The 24,083-nt window shown below is 33.3% G+C and overlaps 2 protein-coding genes across 4 annotated transcripts; one reads left to right on the top strand and one right to left on the bottom strand.

The window, feature by feature from the left end:
• Positions 1 to 1,054: 1,054 nt before the first annotated feature.
• On the bottom strand, positions 1,055 to 12,377 carry LOC115975818 (ubiquitin receptor RAD23c-like). 3 transcript variants are annotated; one of them, XM_031096817.1, is made up of 13 exons: positions 12,142 to 12,377; positions 11,203 to 11,274; positions 10,394 to 10,555; positions 8,947 to 9,000; positions 8,733 to 8,836; positions 8,583 to 8,630; positions 8,187 to 8,364; positions 6,992 to 7,132; positions 6,852 to 6,917; positions 6,708 to 6,755; positions 6,503 to 6,609; positions 6,333 to 6,411; positions 1,055 to 1,446 (listed from the first exon to the last, which is right to left on the bottom strand). In XM_031096817.1, exons 1-13 carry the CDS (start codon positions 12,205 to 12,207, stop codon positions 1,330 to 1,332), a joined length of 1,242 nt encoding a protein of 413 aa, XP_030952677.1. In that variant the 5' UTR covers positions 12,208 to 12,377; the 3' UTR covers positions 1,055 to 1,329. The 3 variants fall into 3 exon arrangements, with proteins under 3 accessions (XP_030952677.1, XP_030952679.1, XP_030952680.1); XM_031096819.1 differs by lacking the exon at positions 11,203 to 11,274 and having other exon boundaries at positions 12,142 to 12,376; XM_031096820.1 differs by lacking the exons at positions 11,203 to 11,274; positions 12,142 to 12,377 and adding an exon at positions 11,098 to 11,180.
• Positions 2,784 to 5,778, top strand: LOC115975817. Its single transcript, XM_031096816.1, has 3 exons — positions 2,784 to 3,146; positions 3,448 to 5,034; positions 5,138 to 5,778. The coding sequence occupies exons 2-3, from the start codon at positions 3,461 to 3,463 to the stop codon at positions 5,736 to 5,738; spliced, it is 2,175 nt and encodes a 724-aa protein (XP_030952676.1). The 5' UTR covers positions 2,784 to 3,146; positions 3,448 to 3,460; the 3' UTR covers positions 5,739 to 5,778.
• Positions 12,378 to 24,083: the final 11,706 nt, after the last annotated feature.

Genomic DNA, 24,083 nt, shown 5'->3' on the forward strand with positions numbered 1-24,083 from the left:
TAAAGAAGAAGACAATGGTAGCAATGCAATGGCAATAATGGTAGTAGTATGACTGCACTGATGGTGATCATGAAATCATTATGACAACGATGGTTATGCCTTTACGGATATTGTCAATCACATAAACGAATAAAGAATGTAAAGTACAAGAGTGACGAAAAAAATAGAAAACACTTCTAGAGAAACATAAAACTTTTTACCTCTTTTTAAATATGGGGCAAAGAATAGGGATCATTGACTTTTTCTTTTCACTTTGCCAAATATGGTTTAATTACATATCTAATCCGCAATCTTTGCCCTATGTTTCAAAATCATCCGTATCCTTTAAAATGTTTCATTTCAATCCTTATGCTTTTCAAAAAAGCCCTTACCATTAGTTATTACTTTGATTTTGAGTTGAGACCATTCAGTTAAATCCTAGGATTAAACCTTCATAGAAAAATATTTGTCATTACTGATTTCTGTTTTTCACAGTACCAAATAATAGAAAAATGTAAATAAAAGTAAAAATGGAAAACGGAACATTAGGATGCACTGGATGGAAAATTGGTTTTTATTTATTTATTGATATATATTACTTAAACCTCGTTCTTATTTTCGTTCTTGTTTGTGACCCCTTCTTCCTTTTTCTTACTTGTTAAAATATTAGGTCATGAATAATGCTAGAAAAACAAATTATTTTATAAAAAATTTTACAAACTGCTGATGTAATGAATAATTAAATGAAAAAATAATGTTAATAGTAAACCTGGATAAAAACCAATAAGAACTTTGCCACATCAACATTTTGTAAAAATATTGTAAAATAATTTGTGACTATAGCATTACTCGTAGGTCATAAGCTTTCATAGGTTCAATTAAAGCTCGCTCTATATCCAACTTCGTCTGGGATATAATTTCACACCAAACAGACTTTCTCAGCTACATTTGGTTCACACCAGTGACCAGACATCAGCTATAATTTGTATTTAGTGTTCATATGCTGATAGACTGCATAGAAATGCTAATGTCCATATGTCTGATTGCCAGCTATAAGATCAAAGAAATCCGGACAGGAAAAAAAGAAACCGTTATTTCCATATTCCAACAGAAAATTTATATAATATGGGACCCAATATTTAAAAATAATAATAATAAATAAAAAATATATATATATATATCTGGAAAATGTGCTTGAAAGGGGGAGGCATGAACAACTTGACAGCATCTCTACTCCAGACTCCACAGAACAAATAGGTGGAATAAGACACTAGAGCACTAAAACAAACTCGACCAACATGGCAGAGAAGTCTTGATATTATAGAAAAAAGAGAATAAAAACCACTTTGATCAGTCTTCAAACTCATGCATATGATCTAAGAGATAGTTGGCTGCCAGCTCCTCATTCTTGTTGCACGCAAAGAAAACCTCTAATACTATTGCTCGATCAAAGCCCATTGCTTCAAGCTGCAAAACTTTGCAACGTTAGTAAAGACTGCATGAATAGTCAAGTTTTGCATCAATTCCTCACATAGCTTTCCTTATAAGACTAAATAGATGGATTAAAATCCTATATATTATTATTACTAAAATCAGCATATAAAAATCAAATCATAAACAGACCACAGGTTCAGGTTCTATTTGTCCCAAATGTATATGAATACATTGAATAAGGCCTAACTGCTCACTAACAATTTGGTGACACTGACAAATCCAGAGATCTTAAAGCTACAGGTTCAAAGGAAATCAACCATATCAATTTAACCAGAGATTTTGCCATATGAAACGTTGATAGTCAAAACTCCACAAGCTTGTCTGATCTGACTCAACCTGACAATAACAGTATAGGCAGTTGGCTGTACGTTTCCGGTCTTCAAACCAACCCTTATCAGAGCCAACAGGTGGGGTGCCTGTCACCTGCCTAACCTGTACTGCCCTTAAATAGTAAATACCACCCCCATCCCTCAGCCAGCCCATCTCTCATTCCAAGCTTCTAATTGCCCTCCCTAACATCAACATGTCCCACACTGGCAAACCCCCATCCAGTAACAGGTTACCAGATCAGCAACCAGCAATGAAATTACTGTAATCAACTGCCTATCCAAACACCCAATCCGATCAAGTGGTCCGATTGAGTCAGTCAACAGCAGGTAACAACCCCCCCCCCCCCCTCTCTCTGGGGGAAGAACATGCTCTAGCCAAGTGGCAATTTTATTCCCCACCTGAGCCCTTAACCCCTTCATTTCTCTCCCTTGCTGTTCAACAGCTACCCCCACCCGAGCCACTAACCCCTTCATTTCTCTCCCTTGCTGTTCAACAGCCACCCCCACCCATCAAAACTGCTGCAATCAACTGCAGATCCAAACACTTAATCCAGTTGAGTGGTTTGCTTGAGTCAATCAACGGACAGTTTTGTTTTTCACCACCCAATGATGCTCGGGTCAAGTGGCACTTTTACTCCCCAACCAAGCCTGACTGACCCATGATCAGCCCTAATTATTGGATCAATTCTTTAGGTGACAGAATAATAGACTATACAGAATATAGTATGATTGTGTAACACTTAATTAGAGAGGGAACACATTATGAAACTTGATAAGAATTTGAAGGCATTAGGGCTATTTCCTATTGCTACTTCCCACTCTTAAGTTAAAAGACAACAGAATGTCATACCCTAGGTTGCACGGACACGCCATTTTTGGCGTCGTGTCTGCGTCCGACACGTGTCGGACACCGGAACGGGGACGACGCGCCAGTTTCCGGTGTCCGGCGGTGTCCCTTTTTCTTTTTCTTTTTTCGCTTCTCCGACACGGCTCCGACACGGCTCCGACGCGGCGCCGACACGGGACGCGGTTCCGACGAGTCCGACACGCCAGCAGTAAAAAAAAAAAAAAAAAAAAAAGGAAAAAAGCACAGATTTTGACAGATGGACTTACCATTACCGTTGATCTGTGACAACCCTAAAACCATAAAACATTTTTAGAATCTGAAAATTGGAAGTTCAAACCACAAAACTCAAGTTCTTCACGTCTTCTCCGTTGCTGAAACCCACTTCGCTGCCGCTGCTCTGTTCTTCGCCGGAGTTAGCTCGTGCCGATCGGCGAGCTCTGACGTCGACGGCGTTCCATCCGTCCCTTCCGATCTCCATCTCTCTCGGCGCGGAACAGGTCCGATTCACCTCTTCTCTGTTCTCTCTGCTTTTTTTTTTTTTTTTCATTCTTTCTTTCAAGTGTTAATTTTAGTGTGGGTGGGTGTAATGTTTACTGTTAAAGCACTTTTATATATATAACGTGTTTTGTCTGATTTTTTTTTTTTTTTTTTTTTTTTTTTTTACTGCTGCTGTGGTGCCGTGACCTCTGTCTTTTTTTTTCTTTTTTTCTTTTTTTTTTTAGTTATAACTTATCATTTATAAATTTGTTTTTGTGCCTTGCTATAGTTTTATTTATTTATTGAAGTTAAATATTGTAGGTGAATTATTAAAATGAATCCTGAAAAAGAAAGTGAGAATGAGAAATCATCTTCTGAGAATGCTGCTCCTCTATGGAAATATGTTACTAGATTAGAAAAAGCAAGTGTTGGTGGTGGGAATGTTTCTTTTAGATGTAATTATTGTGAAAAAAATTTTAAGGGGTCTTATTCAAGGGTGAAGGCACACTTGTTAAAATTGCCTAAGTTTGGAATACAAGCATGTGCCAAGGTTGGAGATGAGTATCAAAATGAAATGCAGAAATTAGAAGATGCATTTGAGGAATCTTCGCGTAGATTGAAGAAGCCTAAGTTAGTGTCTTTACCAACTGATTCTCCTACTAGTCCTAATTGGGATAGTAGGGAGAGTAGTACAGCTACAAGTCATCCATTTTTCCCAAAAAAAAAAGGGGTTGGGATTGGGAATTCTCCTTTGGAGAGGGCTTTTAACAATCAATGTCGAGAGCAATTAGATTGTCTTATTGCTAGGACATTTTACTCTGCTGGCTTACCCTTTCACTTTGCTAAGAACCCGTATTGGATTGAGATGATCAAGTTTGCAGCTAATAATAATTTAGCGGGCTATGTTCCTCCGGGTTACAATAAATTAAGAACAACTTTGTTGCAAAAAGAGAAGGCACATATTGAGAAGTTGTTGAGGGCAATTAAAGACACTTGGAAAGAAAAGGGTTTAAGCATTGTAAGTGATGGGTGGACAGATGTACAAAAAAGGCCACTTATCAATTTTATGGCTACATCACAGAAAGGGCCAATTTTTATCAAATCCATTGATGGTACCAAAGAGTACAAAGACAAGCACTTCATTGCTGACTTGTTTTTAAAGGTTGTTGGTGAGGTTGGGCCTCAACATGTTGTCCAAATTATTACTGATAATGCGTCTGTTATGAAGGCTGCAGGATCTATTGTTGAAGCTGAATATCCTCATATATTTTGGTCACCTTGTGTTGTGCATACTCTCAATTTGGCTTTGAAGAATATTTGTGCACCTAAGTACTCTTTGCAGAATGAGAATGCATATAATGAATGTAACTGGATTGCACAAGTTTCAGATGAGGCAACTTTCATTCGTATTTTCATCACAAATCATTCTATGAGATTAGCAATTTTTAATTCATATTCTCCTTTGAAGTTACTTGCTGTTGCTGAAACACGATTTGCTTCAATAATTATCATGCTTAAAAGATTGTTTCAAGTAAAACAAAATCTTCGAAATATGGTTGTTAGTGAGGAATGGATGTCATATAGAGAAGATGATGTAGGAAAAGCTCAAACTGTGAGGGATTATATTTTGAATGATTTGTGGTGGGACAAGGTTGAATACATTCTAAGATTCACAGAACCTATTTATGAGATGCTTCGAGTGGCTGACACGGATGCACCTATTCTCCATAAGGTGTATGAAATGTGGGATTCCATGATAGAAAATGTGAAGAAAGAAATATACCAACATGAAGGCAAGGAAGACTATGAGGAGTCTCCATTCTATGATGTGGTACACAATATACTTATTGAACGGTGGACTAAAAATTGCACACCACTTCATTGCCTAGCCCACTCCTTGAATCCAAAGTAATTTTTCTATCTCTTTAATCTTTTCGTTTATATTCTTTAGGTATTTCCAAATAAATAAACTAAACTCATTAGTTGTACTTGTTTATTTGTTTTTAACTAGGTATTATACTATTAAATGGATTGAGGAAGTTAGAGGCCGTGTTGCACCACATAAGGATGCTGAAATTTCAGTGGAGAGAAACAAGTGTCTCAAAAGGATCTTTCCTGATCCTGATGATAGGCAAAAAGTTAATGTGGAGTTTGGTTTGTTTAACTCATTACAGGTTTATGATGAGGATAACATGGAGGATAGGTGGAACTACAATCCAATGCTTTGGTGGTCAACTTATGGGTCTACTTTACCAATACTTCAAACTTTAGCTCTAAAACTTCTTCAACAGCCTTGCTCATCATCATGTGCTGAGAGGAATTGGAGTACCTATGGCTTCATCCATTCTATGAGGAGGAATAGAATTACTCCTAAACGTGCTGAAGATTTAGTGTTTGTTCATTCTAATCTTCGACTTCTTTCAAGGAGGAGGCCCGAGTACAATAGTGGAGAATCTAAGAAGTGGGACATTGGTGGAGATAATTGGGATGAGCCATTTGGAGGACCTGGGTTGCTTGAGGTTGCTTATCTCACACTAGATGAGCCAGAGATGGAGACAAGTATTGTTGAGAATAATGATTATGTTGATGATGATGATGTTGTTGTTCTTTGATAATCTTGTAGTTTAAAACTTGTTATCTTTTTATGTTTTTAGTTTGATGTTGAACTTGTTATCCTTTTATGTTTTTAGTTTGATGTTGAACTTATTATCCTTTTATGTTTTTAGTTTGATGTTAAACTTGTTATCCTTTTATGGTTTGTACTTTAAACATTTTATGTGTATTATTGTACTACTTTGGGTGTTAGTTTACTTATTTGTAGTTCTACATAATTTGAATTCTAGATATAAATGTATTTTATGTCTAAAAATATTAAAAAATGTGTCTAAATATAAAATTTAATTAATTATTTAACCGCCGTGTCGCCGCCGTGTCGCCGCCGTGTCGTGTCCTTATTTTTCAAAAATTGCCGTATCCCCGTGTCCGTGTCCGTGTCGTGTCGTGTCCGTGCAACTTAGGTCATACCCAAAGCTGCTGTTGAATACAGACTTCAATACAAGCATCAAATCTTATAAACTTTTGATCATTACCAACAACAGCAACAATGCAAAGACAGTAACAAAATTCCTAACATTAATTCCAAAGCAACAGATTTATTTTTTATTTTTTTTAAAGCGCAAATAAAAAACAAGAGCCGACAAACTTACACGTTCAATGGCCTCACGCTCCTCAGGTGTGACAGTCACAGCCTGTGGCATACCTGAAGCTACCTGACCGAGTAGGTTCCTGATTATACATTAATATGTAAATAGGCATTATGTTAGTTGAACTGTAAAAATAAACAGAAGCAAGTGATAGTGCATAATAATCATCTCACCCTTCTCCTTCAACAGGTTCATTTATCAGGCGTAAGAAGTCAGCCTGATGCTCCTGGATAAGACGCATTAGATGCGGATTTTGCTTTCCTAGTTCCTGAAGCATAGGCTGCAGTAGAGAAGAATTCAGAAGTAATCAATGTTAACATAAGTTATTAAATTAATCAAACTGACAACCAAAACAAGGGAACACATGATAAAGAATACCTGCAATATTTGGGGATTTGCTTGAACCATAGCTCGCAAGGCTTGGAACTGAAATAAAGAACACATTGCTTTAAAAACCTCAAGCAAGTTGGTATACAGTAAAAGCCATCATTCATTAATAAAAGAAAATCATAGATAAGATACCTGTTGACTGTTACGTAAGAAATCCAAGGTGCCTGCACCAGCATTTGAACCCACAGCGGGAAGGCCCTGAATAAGGAAGACAATAGTCCATAACTCGATTCTAATAAAGTTAATAAATTTATTAATCTAAAGATATACACCTGGGGAAACAGATCTAGTGGGTTTGCATTGGGCCCACTAGCAGGTACTGCTGGTTGTGGAGCCTGGGCTGGAGGGTTGACCGCCTGCCCACTAACAGGAGCTTGAGTAGCTTGAGGAACTTCAGCTGGCTCAGGAATTCCCTGAAACATAATAATTTTCATTTTAATCCGATGTGATTACAAATACAGAGTCATGATTACTTTGATAGCAACATAAGAATAAATGTGAGAGTAAAATGAACAACATGTTTATCTCAACATGAAAATGTCATTCCCCATATGATCATGCTTATCTAGATGGAAGTTTAATTGGCTATTAACTAGTAAAAAATTTAAACTCAAACCAAACATCTACATCTTAAATTCCCCAGATTCCGTCCAATAATCCAGTTTTTGTTGATATCACTTAATAAAAGTTCTCTTGTTTAAATTCACCATTTGCTCATCCATTCCTAAGCCTTTCTTCTCCAATTCGTATATCAGCACACCATTGTCCATGACCAATTGCCACAAAAAGGTGGCCTCAGAGAATTCTCTCAATCATAAACCAGGATATCATGGGCCCAACATCAATATCCCCTTCAGTAGACATAAAGATGAGGTAAACAATTTAATTTGCATACTTTTATTTTTTTATTTTTTTTATTTTTATAAACACAAGTCCAACTGGTAACTCTGTTACCAATGAGAACTGCAACTCCGCCTGTAAAATTGATCCAGCAACCAAAATTTAAGCTTTTATTTTTACATTCAAATCATTTTAAACTTCAACACATTCAGATGAATATTCCATAATTTGCATTACTTAATACAATGGTTCTTAAAAAAACTTTAAATTTTAAATTCCTATAACAATACAAATTGTATTTCACATTTTTCAGTGTTATAAATATCCATAGTGATGACCAAAACAAATTCTGCTCAATTCAATGGGGAAAAAATAAGGCATGACAACCCTCTTCCCCAGGAAGACTTAATCTTCAAACCTTAAATACCCTTTTCGTACATCTACCAGTTACAAGTTCTCTGCTGATGATGTCATAAACTCATTGTTAACCGAGTTGAAAACATATAAAATACACATAAAGTTATTAATTAAGCTTGAAGAAAAATCAACCCACAACTGACAAGCTAGATCCACTTACACAGTGAGCCACAAACGGGTAATGAAGCCATAGACTGGGAATGAACTTACAGAATAGAGATACTCAACAGCTCTTTCAGGGTTGTTAAAAGCAGCACGTAAAGCACGGACAACGGTGTCTCGGTCCCAGCTTCCTCCACCCATATCTAGAATCTGTTGAACGGTAGTCTCTAAAGTACTTCCTGCAACAAGATTTGATGCTGCTTGGCCATAGACATCTGATTCTGAACTGTATAAACCCAAAATAATAATAATAATAATGATAACAAATAGAAGGATATAGTCAAAGAAATATCATAAAACTCAAGTTATAATTATATAACAATCACATAAGTGACTTGAAGGTCTCCTAATTATACAATCTAGAAAGAATGGAAGGTCAAAACATATGGTTTTAACTGTCAAGCATAGGACTTATATTCAGATACTATGATCCTTAATACTCACGAAGCAGGAGGGGCTGCAACAGGAGTGGGTTCAGGGACAGAAGGGGCCCTACACAATTCAAAAAACAGAAGTAGAAAAGTTAGTTAGAACAATAAGTGGACTGTGTATTTACACCCCCCCAAAAAAAAACACTTCAAACAGATCTCTCACGGTGCTGCAGTTGGGGCAGGAGTTTGAGAAGCAGGTGGTGGTTGTGTCACGGTAGGAGGGGAAGTATTTGTCACGGTAGGAGGGGAAGTACTTGCAGGTTGAGCCTACACATTTAAGTGGCTCAATTAGATCAACTTCAAATGGCAACATTGACTATGATGCTGACATTATCCATACAAGCAGAATAGACTTCAACGGCATCATCCATAATTACCTGGCTTGTGGGTGCAGCTGCTGTACTTGAGGTTCCACTTGATGAGACCTTACTCTACAATTGTTTCAACATGTATTCATTAGCACAAACATTAAAGCAACCGGCAAACCAAATGTCTCTAAGAAGAAGTAACTTCAAGAACCTCAAAAACCTATAAGACACCCCCATAACTCTTTTTTAAGTACTTCTTGTGATATAGAAAACCACCATATATGAAGAGTAGATGGGAATACATTTGTAAATGACACCATAAAAGTATGGTTTCCAGTTTTTTTTAAGTGGTTAGAACATGATAACTACAAATTAGTACACCAGAGACATAAATGGCTGTCAAAGGGTAAGACCACAGCCAAGTCCCACCCCCCCCCCCCCTTCTCCTCCAAGGACCCCATTGAAGTGGGACCAACAAAATGACCTTTTATTCTCGAGAAAATATACACCTAGGTTGCATATAATCTTTTGCAGAAACAATCAGCTCAAATAGAGAATAAAGCTTGTAATAACTAATAAGGCACACAGCCAATAAACTAGAATTTGAAATTTATATACCCATTACACTGCCTAGATTGTATAGCATGTCTCATCTTTTATGCAGCCAACCCCAACCAGATAATGTTGTAATTAGATTGGCCACCAAAATCAGACTCGGTCACTCTCTATGAATATAGTAAAAACATGATGGCTATGAACTTAGGAAAACACATGGATCTAGCAAAAACTAGTTCCAATCGGTGCAGTCCTTCTCTTTTCCTTTGCTACACAAAGTTGAAGCCTAAGAACTACTCTGCACACCAACGTTTGAATCTAACATAAAAGGTTCTGTTCAGTTAACAAGTTCTAAAATGGATAAAAGAATCATATGACAATGTTTCAGATGGTTCTCTAAATAATTCAAATAACAAATTTACATGAGCCCTACTGATAGATAGGCCAGTGGTGAACCCTACTGATAGACAAATTGACATGCAAATAAGATAGAAGATTTAACAAGACACTCTTGTGGCCATTATTTTAATTATTTTAAGTGGATCCTAAATGGAAACAACAATTTTCTTGCGTCGATTTGTTCTTTTTACCTACATCTAAACATAAATCCGGAATTTCCCTTCTTTTGTCAATATAATGTGAATTCTATATACTCCCTATCCAAAATAAATAAATAAAAGTGAATTCCATATACCCACCACCCCCACCTAGTGAGAAAACAGAAACAAAGAAAATAGAAGTTTTAGTTTATATATTTTTTAATCATAGTCAACACCAGCAGAACTTATTCATTTGCCAACTTGAATGGTCTCACACTTAAATTCATCAACCTTAATAACATATTATCACACTATAATTTGACAATTGTTTTCAATAAGTTAAAACAACGATTCTCCACAATTATCTTCCCTTCCATTTCTAAAATGAGAAGGCTAAACCCATTGAAGATAATCAAATTAACCTTGGTTAACATGATGACAACAAAACTGTTCTCCGCAACTTTATTTTCTTCTAGCGTTGTGCCATCTTTAAGAACTTTCCCCTGATGGATAAGCATCTGTTGTGCAGCAGGGTAAACATCAGAACCCTGAACTGTCTCAATGCTTTTCTTGACATCAGCAACCTGAAAATATCAGGTAAAAAAGATCAATTGGAACACTGAGCTGAAAGTCCTGATATGGACAAAAAAAGAAATAGCAGCAAAGGAAACACAGAAATAAATTGCACAAGAAACTATAAACCGATCCTTTTGTAAAATTCAGTGAGATTTATAAAAAAAAAAAAAAATTATACTATCATTCAATAACTTTATTTGTAATTATAAATGCACCTAGTGGGTCTTCAACCCATGACCTCACCTCCACCTTGCTCTTAGAAGGGGAGGATGTACCATTTAAAATAGAGCTCATTTGGCACTATCATTTGATAACTTCACAATGGGTTCAATGATGTTTGAACTGTGAAAAATACATGCTTGTGTAAAAGCTTGGGATGCAAGAAAAAATATTATTCAAAAAACTGCATCCTGCTACAGAGGGAGGGAGAGAAAATTTCCCATCTATTTCATGATTGTATTTCCTATCTTATGTCACTTTTTCACCACTTGTCCTTGTTTTCCTCGAATATATTCAGTAAACTTTTTTGATAATCAAGACTGCATCTAACCTATGCTGATGAGAAAATTTATTGTCTTTTACTGGATAGGCATTTTGAAGAATGATCAGGAAAAACAAATAAATTGTTAGCTCAAAACATCAAAGGGAGCAATGCCCCTTTCCCTTGGGCCCACTCAATCATCCACAAAACATCAAAGGGAGAAATTCCAAAGATTGCCACTCGAAGCTACACAAAGTAATAAAAAAAGTAATTAAAACATGGAGATATCTTCATATAGAAATTACTAGGATGTTAGCAAGTATGATAAAAACAGTAGGATCCAAAAAAAAAGCCAGCATCATAGAACAGAAACGCTTTCCTGGGTAGTAGTAATTCACAAAGTTAAAAAAACGCATACTCATTTAGCCCAACTAGAGTCTAGAGCACTTTTATTTTTTATGACATGGAACCTGACCAAGGCGGGGGACCCTTTGGACCCACCACTGGGGAGTAAAACATGAATACACTACCCCAACTAGAGCATTACATCACATTCCATCCTTAAATAAACTTAATCAAGGGTGTATAAGCTCAAACCATATGCAAAAAGATATGCCAATCCCAACTAACAATGTGCCCCTTTGATACTGAATCGAATATAATATTGATGCCGGATACTTAAACAAAGCACTACAAACTCGCCCAAACCTAATAGTACACGAATTACACAAATTGAACCTCCTTAAGAATAAAATATCTAAATTAAACTAAACCACTTATCTACAATTCACACCAAGGATACAAATTTGCAAAAGTCAAGCTCTTTTCTTTTAAGTACAAAATTCAAGCATAATTCACAACACACACACACACACAAAAACCCTAATAAAATTCTACAAAGAAAGACAATCAACCACTAGACAAAATACAAAAAACCTAAGCTTAGTCTGCACAAGTAATAAAATAGGGAAATAAAACCCTAATTCCACATACAATACCAAATAAGACCCTAATTTCACAACAATCAATCAATTATCCACATAATCGTCACAAAAACCGTACATAAAATAAAATTTCCAATAATTGAGAGATTAATAAGAGAAGTATTGGTACCGAGTCTTCGGGTTTCACTTCGATCTCGAAGTGAGTACCCTTGAGAGTCTTCACGAAGATCTTCATCTTCCTCTTCGCTCTACGACACTCGCTCGCTCATCCGTACGGCCTCCGATTCTCTGGTGAGTCTCCGACGACGTCAAAACAGAGAGAGAGAGAGAGAGAGAGAGAGAGAGAGGGAAAGAAGCAGTGAAAGAGAGAGGAAACCGATGCCACAGCGAGAGGAAATGAAAAGCAAAAGCTGGACTCGCTGTTTCGGCTTGTGGTTTATATATCTCCATGTTGTGGGTAATGATCAGGTACTACCGGTATATCTGGTAGTAATATTTTTGTCTAATGAACTAGCGCAACGTGGACAGAATAATGTGTTGGAAACGTGTCGCGATTTAATTGGGCAGTGGTTAGTGTGTTGAGTTTGGGTTACGTGAACTTGGAATGAAAGAGCATTCATGTGTCCAGCAAACTTTACGTAAGGAGAAGTTTTGGGATTTATCTGTACATGTGGCACGCGTGCCTAATCATTTTCTTTCCTGAAGGAGGGAGCTGCTTTCTTTTAAGGCTAATATGATTTTATTTATTTTTTTTTTTTTGAGAAAGAAGGCCAATATGATCTAGTTTGTTATTTATGTCAGGTGTATTAATTCATTTTGACATGAACTCACCCATATATATTTTTATCAATGCCCTCTTTATCCTACATAAGTTTTAATCATATCATATCATATTATTATATATAATAAAAGTTGGGTTTAGACGCTGTAGTTATATCAAGTAGTTTCACCAAATTGCAGAAATTTTAATAAATTTTTAGATTTTAAGAATAGATATATACACATTTTTTGGATAAATATGACAAATCAAGTAATGAAAGAAAAGTAGTATTTGATTTACAACTATATCAGTTGTGTTTATCTAAAATGTTATCAACTAAGTCTAAAATCAATAGACTCTTCATCTAATCTTTTTTTTATTTAAATTATATTATCAAGTGTAACAAAAAAAAAAAAAAAAAAAACATAGTACACGTAAAAACAAAATATTAGATGAAGATTTTGGATAAACATACATCCTATGTTAATTCTTCTTCTCTTATAATTCCTAAAATGATTAGAAATCTAATTTCCACACAATTAAAAATTCTCTCACTCTCCATCAAATTGCAGATGAAAATTCTCTCACTCTCCATCAAATTGCAGAAATTTTTTTTCAAAAATAGACATATTTTTTTTGTTCTTATCTTCTTCTCCTATAATTTCTAAGTTGATAATTTGATTACAATCCAAACTCTTCATCTAATAATTTTCTTATTATAATTTACAAGTCCAATTGGGTATTGAGGTAAGGGTTCAACTGTAGGTTGGTAAGGTACTTGGGATTCTTTTACTTGTAACCACTTGTTGTGATAATAGTGGAGTTTCGGAAGTGATGACCTGAAAATCACCCAGTAGGGTTTTTGCCGTTAAGTTTTCCCCATTCGTAAACAAATCATAGTGTCTTTTATTTTCCGCTGCATATTTAGTTATTTGGTGATTTGTTTGTGCTACCACACGCTTTGCATGTTAATTTGATTAATTAATAAATTAATTTATCACAAGGGGTCAATTCGTTTTTGGCCTATCACAAACATAGCTCAAAATATCAATGGAATAACAAATTTGTGAAAATTAAAAATTAAAAATTATGCAGCAAAAACAAAAAAAGCGCCAAATTACCAATCAAAGCAAGATGCTTATCCTATCAAAAAAATAAATAAATAAAAGTGAGATGCTTATCCACAAATCTGTTGAATTGAATAATCTGCAGAAAAGATAAGCAACGAAGATCAAATAAAATACTCTAGGGCATATACATATCTTAGTAGAAAGAACATAAAGAAAATGGTTATTAGAAGAAAAAAAAATGATAAAAGCAAAGCTATAGTTCATTGCTTTGTTAAATCTCTACCTAAAAAATATCAACCAAAACCTATAAAGTAATCCACAATTGGAAAATTAACAAATCAAAACTTGCTTTTTTTTTGGATAGGTAATTAAAGATTTATTACATAGAAAAGGACATCATGTTCGCAATAGTGAACACTCTGAACATTAACAAAGCAAAATTCACAATTTGCCAACGTATCTAAAAAATCCCTTCACAACTGATTGTGCTCCCATTTACTTTTGCTTCACTGTTTTTTTCCTCAACACCCAAACAGATGCTCAATTAAAACTTTGAGAATATAATCCAACATGCCAAATCTAGCCTTTACAGCATAACTTTAAACAAAGGAATAACTCAACATATGGCTTTTTGTAAGGCCACACATTTATAAACAGATATTACTTATCAATACTGAGGCAGGCAAAGAAAAAATTTCATGGTTTAAAAACACAAGTTCTCAAGTAAAGCCTAAAGCCTTTTGGCTAGGAATTTCTAACAAAATGAAACAACCTCAACTTGCATAAAAAAAATTCAACGACTAAAATAATAGAGCAAACATTAGTCAACACGAAAATCAACTAAACCTTAATTGTAATTGCAATCTAAATTCATAGATGTAAAGATTACAAACAAAAAAATAAAACAATTTATGCCAGTGCAATTTATGCAATACTAACATATAATAAATTATGAAAAGGCAACAAACAACAAAATTACAACTTCCAATATTCAAAACCTTACATGACATAGAAGCATTAACTCAATTTCTTTTCACTCTACTGCAAAATATGAAACAACAAATACCAACATACAAAACATAATGGTTTATGGAAAGTTATTTGAAAACAATGCAAAAAGTTATTCAAAATAGTGCAGATTTTATAAAATAGTGTACTGTAGTGCAGATTTTTATGAAATAGTGTGTAGTGCAGATTTTTGAGACATTTTTTCAAACACACATCATGCATTATTGTTGCAACCATTCCCTGCATATAATGTGATCAAAGAACTACCTTGTTGTCAAAAGAACTACCTATAATTTCAACAATAATAGAATACCATAATACCTCCAAAACAGTCAAATAAAAATTTCAAAAATAACTGACTTTAATCAAGAGTATAGTCGAAGCAGACAACACAATAGTTACAGTTCCAAAGCCAAAAAGTAAATGCCGTTTCCAATTCTTTCAAAATCATATATGTTTGTATATGCAATCAAGGAAGACTCTATTTAGCCTTGTAGTAATAAGAGCAACAAAATATCCAATAATGAAAACCCAATATGCACTTTAAGATATTTCATCAACATAAAAGTAACATTCTAGGCACCCAAAATCTAGACACTACCAAAAAAAAAAAAAGAGAGCAACAAATGAAACATGACAAACATCAATTGCTCTGCCATAATTCAAAATAAGGAGCACAAGAACAAATATCCAATTGAAATTAGAAGGAATAAAAGTTTCATGTACCTAGCATATGTCTTCTTAGTTGAAAGTTCATGTCCTAAAAATATATGTATGAATTTCAAAAAATATATGCTGCAAACAAAAGCTATCTGCAAAGCAACAGCTACAACCTAACTGAAAACATAAAATTAAGACCTATAAATTACAATTTGACACAAACCAAGACAAAAATATTATATTACCCATTGAAATGTCTTTAAAATACACAAACAAATTACCCGCTATATAAAAAAAAAAAAAAAAATCATTAATGTAAGCATATATCATATACAATTAAAAAAAAAAAAAAAAAACTGAAAATCTTTAAGACAAAGTGAGCCTAGAGTCATATTTATTTCATTTGTTTTTTGGGTCAGTGTCAGATTACTAACCTTGATATAAAACTTAGATTAAAAAAAAAAAGTTGAAGTCACATATATGAGACAGATAACTTTTCATTAAGCAATGGGTTGCAGAAAATTCAGGAAATTTCGTTCAAAATGAAGCAAGAACCATCCAAAATTACAATGAAAGAATTCCATAGCTCACAAAGATAAATAGATGTATAGAAACCCCAGTGTATGGGCAAGGATTAACAAAATAAAAATAAAAAACAGAGGAAAGTAGCAAACCTACTGACATCATAAAGATGGATGTTTCAATGGCCCCCTGATGCAAGGAAGGACTGGCTATCTACAGCTTCTTTAGAATTAGCCTCTTTTTTACTTGATAAGCTAAAGCTCAATGAGAGGATCTCTGCGCCATGAGCACCCTACCAAAATTTCCAAAATTTTAATATTCTAAGATGCATAGGACCTAAACACTTGTAAGAAAGCATAAGTTGAAATGAATATTTCAAAACTTCATGTAAGTGAATGCATTACATGAAAGCATGAATAATCAAAAGTTTGTTGGCAATAGATATGAAGTTTTCCCTTACAATCACCAGCACTGAGGTACTTGCAAAGATTCAGAAAATTTAAAAGTATTCTTATTAGCTATGTTGTCATGGACCATTCTCTGATTAGCTAAAATCAAGAAATTCAAAAACTTAAAATCAAAATTCTAAGTAGGAGTGGAAAAATTAAGAACCAATTGGAATCTAAATATCTACGAAAACATTCAAAACCTAAAATTCAAAATTCTAAGTAGGAGTGGAAAAATTAAGAACCAATTGGAATCCAAATATCTACCAAAACTGAAAACCCAAAGAGTGAGAGAGAAAAACCTGAATGCCCAGTGCTCCAAAGAGAGAAAAAAGAGAAAAGTGGTTACCTGTGAAAGAGGAGATTGGTGGTGAATCAATAGTAAAATTGGTTTTCCAAATCAAACCCCCCACCCCACCCCCCCTAAAATGCTTTCAATCATTTTTTTTTGGGATAGTTTTTAATTATTAAATTCAAGGTTTTTCCATTTAAATATTACTTGAACCTTAAATCTCAATATATTATGTAAAATCATTTTATATTTTTTTTTAGGTATCTCTCTTTATATTAGTTACATAGCTATCTACCATCTTCCATTCAATTATTATTATTATTATTATTATTATTATATATACATACATACACATATATATGCCTTTTATAATACATTAGTGTCACACAATTTGCAGTCATTATATAATGTAAAAGTAAAATATTCATTTATTTTTATTATCTATTTTATTATTTAATTTTAATTAAATTAATATAAAAAATAGTTTACATATGAATTTTGATTAAACCGTGCGTCGCACGGGCATAATGCTAGTTTTAAATATAAAATTGAATGAGCAAAAGAATTTTAATGGTTGTCAAGTTACTTAGAATTTGGTGGGTGGCTAACGTGGAAGTTCAAACTAAAAGCTACTAACTTGGCCACGGCATCCTAAAGCTCACCAAATCCACCAAAGTCAAACTCCTAACAAGGGAAAAAAATTTTGCTTATCTTCTTGTCATCTCCAAATCATTTGCTTTTAATCTCTTACTAGATAAAGAACAATTCCTAAAATTAAGGGAAGAGATTAGGTGAAATCAAATCACTATTATGCCAGAATTAGTCTCCATCGGTAATATAAAAAGCACTCATCACAAAAACCTTAAAAGGTACAAAAAACACATATTGCTTTTGAGGTGCTTTTCATCCTCCTTCTCTTTGATTAATTATTGACTTAATCATCAATGGCTCCCCTTCCAACACTCCAACAAATAAGGTATTTGGCTTTGTCTAAGGGAAATGATTTTTCAACATTTTCTCTCAGATAAAGAAGATAAGATGCTTACAACTAGGAACAAAACTTCCAATAAGAGAAACAAAGACCATGCAGCAAGAACTCGTGTTCCTTTTCCTTCATAAACTCTGTCTGCTTTTCCAAAACTTTCATACCACGTAGCTTTATAAGATAACTATATGTCGTCTGTCATGTCTTTTATTCTGATAAATGCTATAGAGACTAATACTTTGAAAAGATACATCCATCTATCATAAGAACTTGTTATGGCTTTATGAGTTAGTATATTCTATTGGATTTCAGGAGGTAAAGTTATAATGGCAAGTCTCTTTTTTTGTTGAATCTTAGGGTGGAGCTTTGAAAAGCTTGTTCCCATAAGATAGCTTTTAAGAGACTGTGATTTTGTCTTTGTGGAGCTTGAATCTCCATCCTCCTTGCCAGGGAGTTGACAACCAGATGCTTCAATAAATGCACTGGTGCTAACAAGATGTAATTTCAAAGTCTTAAGGGTCTTTTAGAATAAAGGTTTCTGTTTGAGGGTGAAGGTTGCTTGAAGATTATCAAGAAGTAATTTAATATGAAAAGAAAGGTCTGTAAATTCTCCGTCTCGGAAAATGAGGTCAATGTAGAGCACTTCTTGCAGAATTTCACTTTTTCCACCACATGAATACATTACCTCTACTAGCAACGTATCCTGAAGGGATATTGTCTCTATCGAGATGCCTTCATGCTTATTTGAAATCCTTACTGAAGGCTTTCAGAATTGTTTGGATTGCACCGCTGGTGCTTTGCCCTTTCCTTTCATGTCTGCCTGGGAGGTTCTTTTACTCATAGTAGTCTGCAATTGGGTTTTGGGAAAAAGATTATGTCTTGAGATATTATTTTGAAAATAAATATTTTCATTCAAAGCTTCTTTCAAATTCATTTTCAAAATCCTTTTACCAATATCTTTCTATGAAATTTCTTTAAAATGCTTTATAAGAAAATCATTTTTAAAATTTAAAGTATATATAATAAAACAAACTTTTCTCTGTACACCTTTGTGCTCTTGCTGAGTAGTAGTGGTATTAAAGTAGCCATGATGAAGTTTGTCAAAGTGAGTGGAATTCAAAAAAAATTCAAAATCTACCATGATTCTACTCATGTATATATTACTATATATCTCATTCAGCGAGAATATGTGAAATAAAGCTTCTCCATAAAGTCTTTCATCAACTACGGTAATAATCTGGGGAAAATCTATTAAAGTCTTATGATTAACTTTTCCTGTGAAGAAATTAAATCTGTCTTTGTTCAAGAAATTACCACAATTAATATTTTCTTTAATGATCAATAAAGGAGAATCTGTCAAGGCTTCTTTTATTAAAACATCTATCATATGAGTATTTAAGATTATTGTAAAAAGTATGAGTATATTATTAATCACAACCTTGATTGGTATATCTATCAGACTGTCAGTCCATGCATATTGACTAAAAGAAATTATAAGCATAGTTCCATCTTTTATATCTTTATCTTTTCCACCAAATTCTTTTTCACAAGGTGTTTGGACTATATGTCGGTGCTTATGCAAAAACGCAATGGGGGAATAAGAACAAATCTCTGTCTCTTTATCTTGTTTAAATTTCTTTTTGTCATTTTCTGTCAATTGGTCATCAAGTGATATTTCTGTCTTTAAAGATGACAAACTTCTTTCAGTTCTATAGATTCTTTCTTTATTAGTATCTTTTAAGATAGTGACATTATTGAGGGAATCAATTTCTGTTGGAATCAAGGGTGAGATGAGCTTAAAAGGTACATTAGTTTTAATTCCTCTGTATGTCTCTAAAAAGGGGTAAGTCAAGACCATAAAGGAATTTCTTAAAATAACTTTGAAAGAAAGGTTTTTAATAACTTCATAACATATACCTTTATTGCAAACATTAAGTAATTTATAACTAATTAACCCTTCTCCATTGGCCTGAATTAATCTTTCAGAATATTTTCCATAATATTTGGAAGATATTAATCTTTCTTGTATACTATTTATGTCAGTATCTGAGTCTATTAAAGCAATTTTTGTCAAAGAAAACTCTTTATTAATTACTAGAGTGATTTTTGTATGCCATTTTTGAAAAATTACTCTGTCAATTAAACTCAAAAAATTCTGTCTATTGCTATCAATTTTATTATTATTTGAAACATTAATATCTGTAACTTCTTTATCTGTAGGAGGATTAGGGGGGTCCGTCATAGGATTAGAAAATTCTTTTAAATTTATTATTTCTGCAATATTTTGTTCATCTATGTCTGTGGAATTATCTTCTTTAATTTCTTGTTTTACTATTTTTGCTTCTGTCATTAGGTCTTGTAGAGTTACTGGTTTTATATCTATGTCATCTTGTTTCTTTTTTGTCTTTTCTTTCTTATCTTTTTCTTTCTTAGCCTTTTCTCTTTTTCCACATTCCGTAACATGATGTCCATATTTCCTACACTTAAAACAAGCAATAAGTATATCTATGGACTCTTTCAAATTTAGTAAGTAGTCTTTTTTTATCTTTTAGGTGATTGGATAGATTTTCTATCAATTTCATTATTATGTCTTTTTGTTTTCTTTTTCTTTTATTGACTTTAAGTGGGTTGGTTGATTTTAGTTCTTCCTTTTTCTTTACTTGGTCTATCTCTTTCTATTTAACGTCAAACATTTCTATTAATTCTGAAAGTTCAAATAGTGTGTAAAATATCTATGAATGTTTAGATCCCCAAATACAAAAAAACCAACACAAGCTTATAATCAAACAATATATGTGCAGAATATGAAATATAAGCTATAACCAAATTGGTAACACACTCTAAACCATAATTAAATACAATCACAGTAGTAATTAAAAGGTAAAGAGTAAAGGATGAAATATGCAAACACAAAGGTAACACGGCGATATGTTATCGAAGAGGAAATCGAAGTACTCGGCGAAAAACTTCTCCACCGCCCTCCAAGTGGTCAATAATCCACCAGAGAATGAAGTTGGGATACATGAATAGCAGAAGACCCTCCAAGCCTAATCTACCCAGTACACCTAAGCCCTCCAAGCTTCTTGCTCCAACAGGGTTACGCTGAACCTTGTCTTCTCTAGCTAAACGAATCCTGCAATCGCCCATTGCATCAACCAAAATGAATTGGTCCCTTCTGAACTGCTTTCCAAGCACCAAAATACCTCCTCACTGATATGGGTATGGTGAGATAAGAATTTGGCTAAATGTACCGCTCAAGGATATGTTAATGGAAAGGGTGAGAATAGAGGAATTTAGGGAATCAAAGGATGAAGATTGTGGATGAGATCTTGTTTTTCTCTAGGCTTTCTTTCTCAAAATTATCTTTGGAAGCTCTCTACATTTCATGGGTATAAGGGTATTTATAGTAGGGTGTATGAGGAATGCGAAAGGTTAGTTTTCATCAAACAAGGCATTCTGGCGACTCGACCTCGCGACTAGAACGAGTTGCGAGTTTGAGTCACGAGCTAACTACCTGGCCAGATTAGAAATTTTGTCCTGTAGTGCTACAGTTGGCGTGACCCTTCAGCTCCTCCTGCATGCTTTACACGTGTGCCATTCTACTTGCCAGTCGTGAGCTAGTCACGAGATCCAGTTGTGAGACTCCCTTGAATTGCATACTTCTTGAGATTTTTTCACACTCTCTCACACACTACCCTTACATAATTCCCACCTAAATACAGGGTATCTAATTGCTAAATTACAAGCAAATTTGGCACAAAATATAGCCAACACATGATTGAATAAATTAAACCTTACAAATTCATTTATTACATCTTTCTCAAACTCTAATTTACTGATTCATTTAACAATTTTATTATGTCTATCACATTGTTTCTTAGTATGTCCATATTGTTTACATTTATGACAAATAGTGTTTCTAATATGTCTGTCAATTTTTTATTTATCTGATGACTCAGTATTATTTAAAACTGTTATGTCTCTTTCTCTGTCTATTTAAAATTTCTATCTTTTTAGCTAATTTTGCTAAACCATTATCTTAGGTATATATCATGGATCTTTCAATTGATTTTAGTCTTTCATCAATTTTTTCTTTTAAACTATCATTATTCCTAGGACTATTATTTGTCCTTTCTTTGACTAGACTATCATCTTCTTTCTCTTTCCTTATCATGTTTCTTTCTTTTCATATATCTTTTTCTATATCTACTTCTTTACATAGAGTTCCATCTTTTAAGTTGGTTAGAGTACTATTGCCTTGTTATTTTCTATTCTTTCTAACATCTCTTTTACTATGCCTTTCCGTATCATTCCTTTTTCTTTGTCTTCATCAATTATATCAATCTTCTTCTTTTGTATTATAGCACTAGGATTCTTTTGTATTGTTTCTATTATCCTTTATGAAAAAAATGAAAGCTCTAAATTCAGAAAGAGAATTTGAACCTTATCATATATCACCTTTAACAAAAACCATGATAGATAATTGGCATAATGAAAGGAATAGTGTAATAGAAAACTGGCATATAAATAGTAGTAGAAAAGATAATAGAGAATTAAAAAAAATTCAGACAGAAAAGAAACAAAATAGCTCTATAGAAATAATGCAATATAAAGAAGACAACAAGAAAGACTTTAATGAAAGAAAAGACTATATTCACGTAGTGAAAAAAATGATAGAAGTAGAGAAAGAAAGAAATTCTATAGAAACAAAACAAAAGAAGAAGCTAGACATAATTGATGAGGACAAAGAAAAAGGAATGATACGGAAAGGCATAGTAAAAGAGATGTTAGAAAGAATAGAAAGACAACAAGGCAATAGTACTCTAACCAACTCAAAAGATGGAACTCTACGTAAAGACTTAGACATAGGAAAAGAAAGAGACATAATGAAGAAAGAGAAAGAGAGATATAATAATGATAGCCTAGAAAAAGTAGTCAACAAAGAAGAGAAAGATAATAGTTCAAAGCAGAGTAATTGTTTAAATGGAAAAATTGATGAAAGATTAAAATCAATTGAAAGATCCATGATATATACCAAAGATAATGGTTTAGCAGAATTAGCTAAAAAGATAGAAATGTTAAATTCACCTTTAGATATAGACAGAAAAAGAGACATAACAGTTTTAAATAATACTGAGTCATCAGATAATAAGAAAAATGACAGACACACTAGAAATACTATTTGCCATAATGTAAACAATATGGACATACTAAGAAACAATGTGATAGACATAATAAAATTGTTAAACAAATCAGTAAATTAGAGTTTGAGAAAGATGTAATAAATGAATTAATGGAAATGTTTGATGTTAAGTAGAAAGAGATAGGCCAAGTAAAGAAATAGGAAGAACTAAAATCAACCAACACACTTAAAATCAATAAAAGAAAAAGAAAACAAAAAGACATAATAATGAAATTGATAGAAAATCTACCCAATCACCTACAAGATAAAAAAGACTATTTACTAAATTTGAAAGATTCTATAGATATACCTATTGCTTGTTTTAAGTGTAGAGAATATGGACATCATGTTATGGAATGTGAAAAAGGAAAAAAAGCTAAGAAAGGAAAAGATAAGAAAGAAAAGACAAAAAAGAAACAAGAGGACGTAGATATAAAACTAGTAACTCTACATGACTTAATGATAGAAGCAAAAATAGTAGAACAAGAAATAAAAGAAATTAAAAAGGATAATTCCACCGACATAGATGAACAAAATATTGTAGAAATAATAAATTAAAAGAATTTTCTAATCCTATGATTAACACCCCCCCCCCCTTCATTAGAAAAAGATGCTCGTAATAGACAAAATTTCTTGAGTTTAATTGACAGAGTAATTTTTCAAAAATGGCATATAGAAATCACTCTAGTAATTAATAAAGAGTTTGAAATTTCTTTAATAGACTCAGGTGCTGACATGAATTGTATACAAAAAAGATTAATACCTTTAAAGTATTATGAAAAATCATCTGAAAGATTAACTCATGCTAATGGAGAAAATCTCATAATTAATTACAAAATACCTAATGTTCATATATGTAACGATGGAGTATGCTTTGAAACTATTTTTGTTTTAATTAAAGACCTTCCTTCTAAAATTATTTTAGGGAATCCCTTTATGGCCTTACTTTATCCCTTCTTAACAACAGCCGAAGGAATTAAAACTAATGTGTTAGGAAAAGATATACTTTTTAAATTCATTTTACCACCCATCCCGAAAGAAATCTATTCACTAGATAATATTTCCATAATAAAAGAAATTGATAAAGAAAGAATTTACAAGAAAAACAGACATTTATTATCCTTAAAGTCAGAAATAATATATGAAAGAATTGCTGATCAATTGACAAATCCCATATTAAATCATA

This window comes from Quercus lobata, chromosome 2 (genome assembly GCF_001633185.2).
Source record: "Quercus lobata isolate SW786 chromosome 2, ValleyOak3.0 Primary Assembly, whole genome shotgun sequence".
Classification (NCBI taxonomy): Eukaryota; Viridiplantae; Streptophyta; class Magnoliopsida; order Fagales; family Fagaceae; genus Quercus; species Quercus lobata.

What these genes read in the sequence shown, in the direction of transcription:
- LOC115975817 (XM_031096816.1), top strand. Translation starts at nt 3,461, where the DNA reads ATGAATCCTGAAAAAGAAAGTGAGAATGAGAAATCATCTTCTGAGAAT. An exon ending in GCCCACTCCTTGAATCCAAA is followed by an intron (nt 5,035 to 5,137) that starts GTAATTTTTCTA and finishes GTTTTTAACTAG; the next exon opens with GTATTATACTATTAAATGGA.
- LOC115975818 (XM_031096817.1), bottom strand. Translation starts at nt 12,207, where the DNA reads ATGAAGATCTTCGTGAAGACTCTCAAGGGTACTCACTTCGAGATCGAA. An exon ending in TTGTCATCATGTTAACCAAG is followed by an intron (nt 9,001 to 10,393) that starts GTTAATTTGATT and finishes AAACAATTGTAG; the next exon opens with AGTAAGGTCTCATCAAGTGG. An exon ending in AGCGTGAGGCCATTGAACGT is followed by an intron (nt 1,447 to 6,332) that starts GTAAGTTTGTCG and finishes AAAGTTTTGCAG; the next exon opens with CTTGAAGCAATGGGCTTTGA.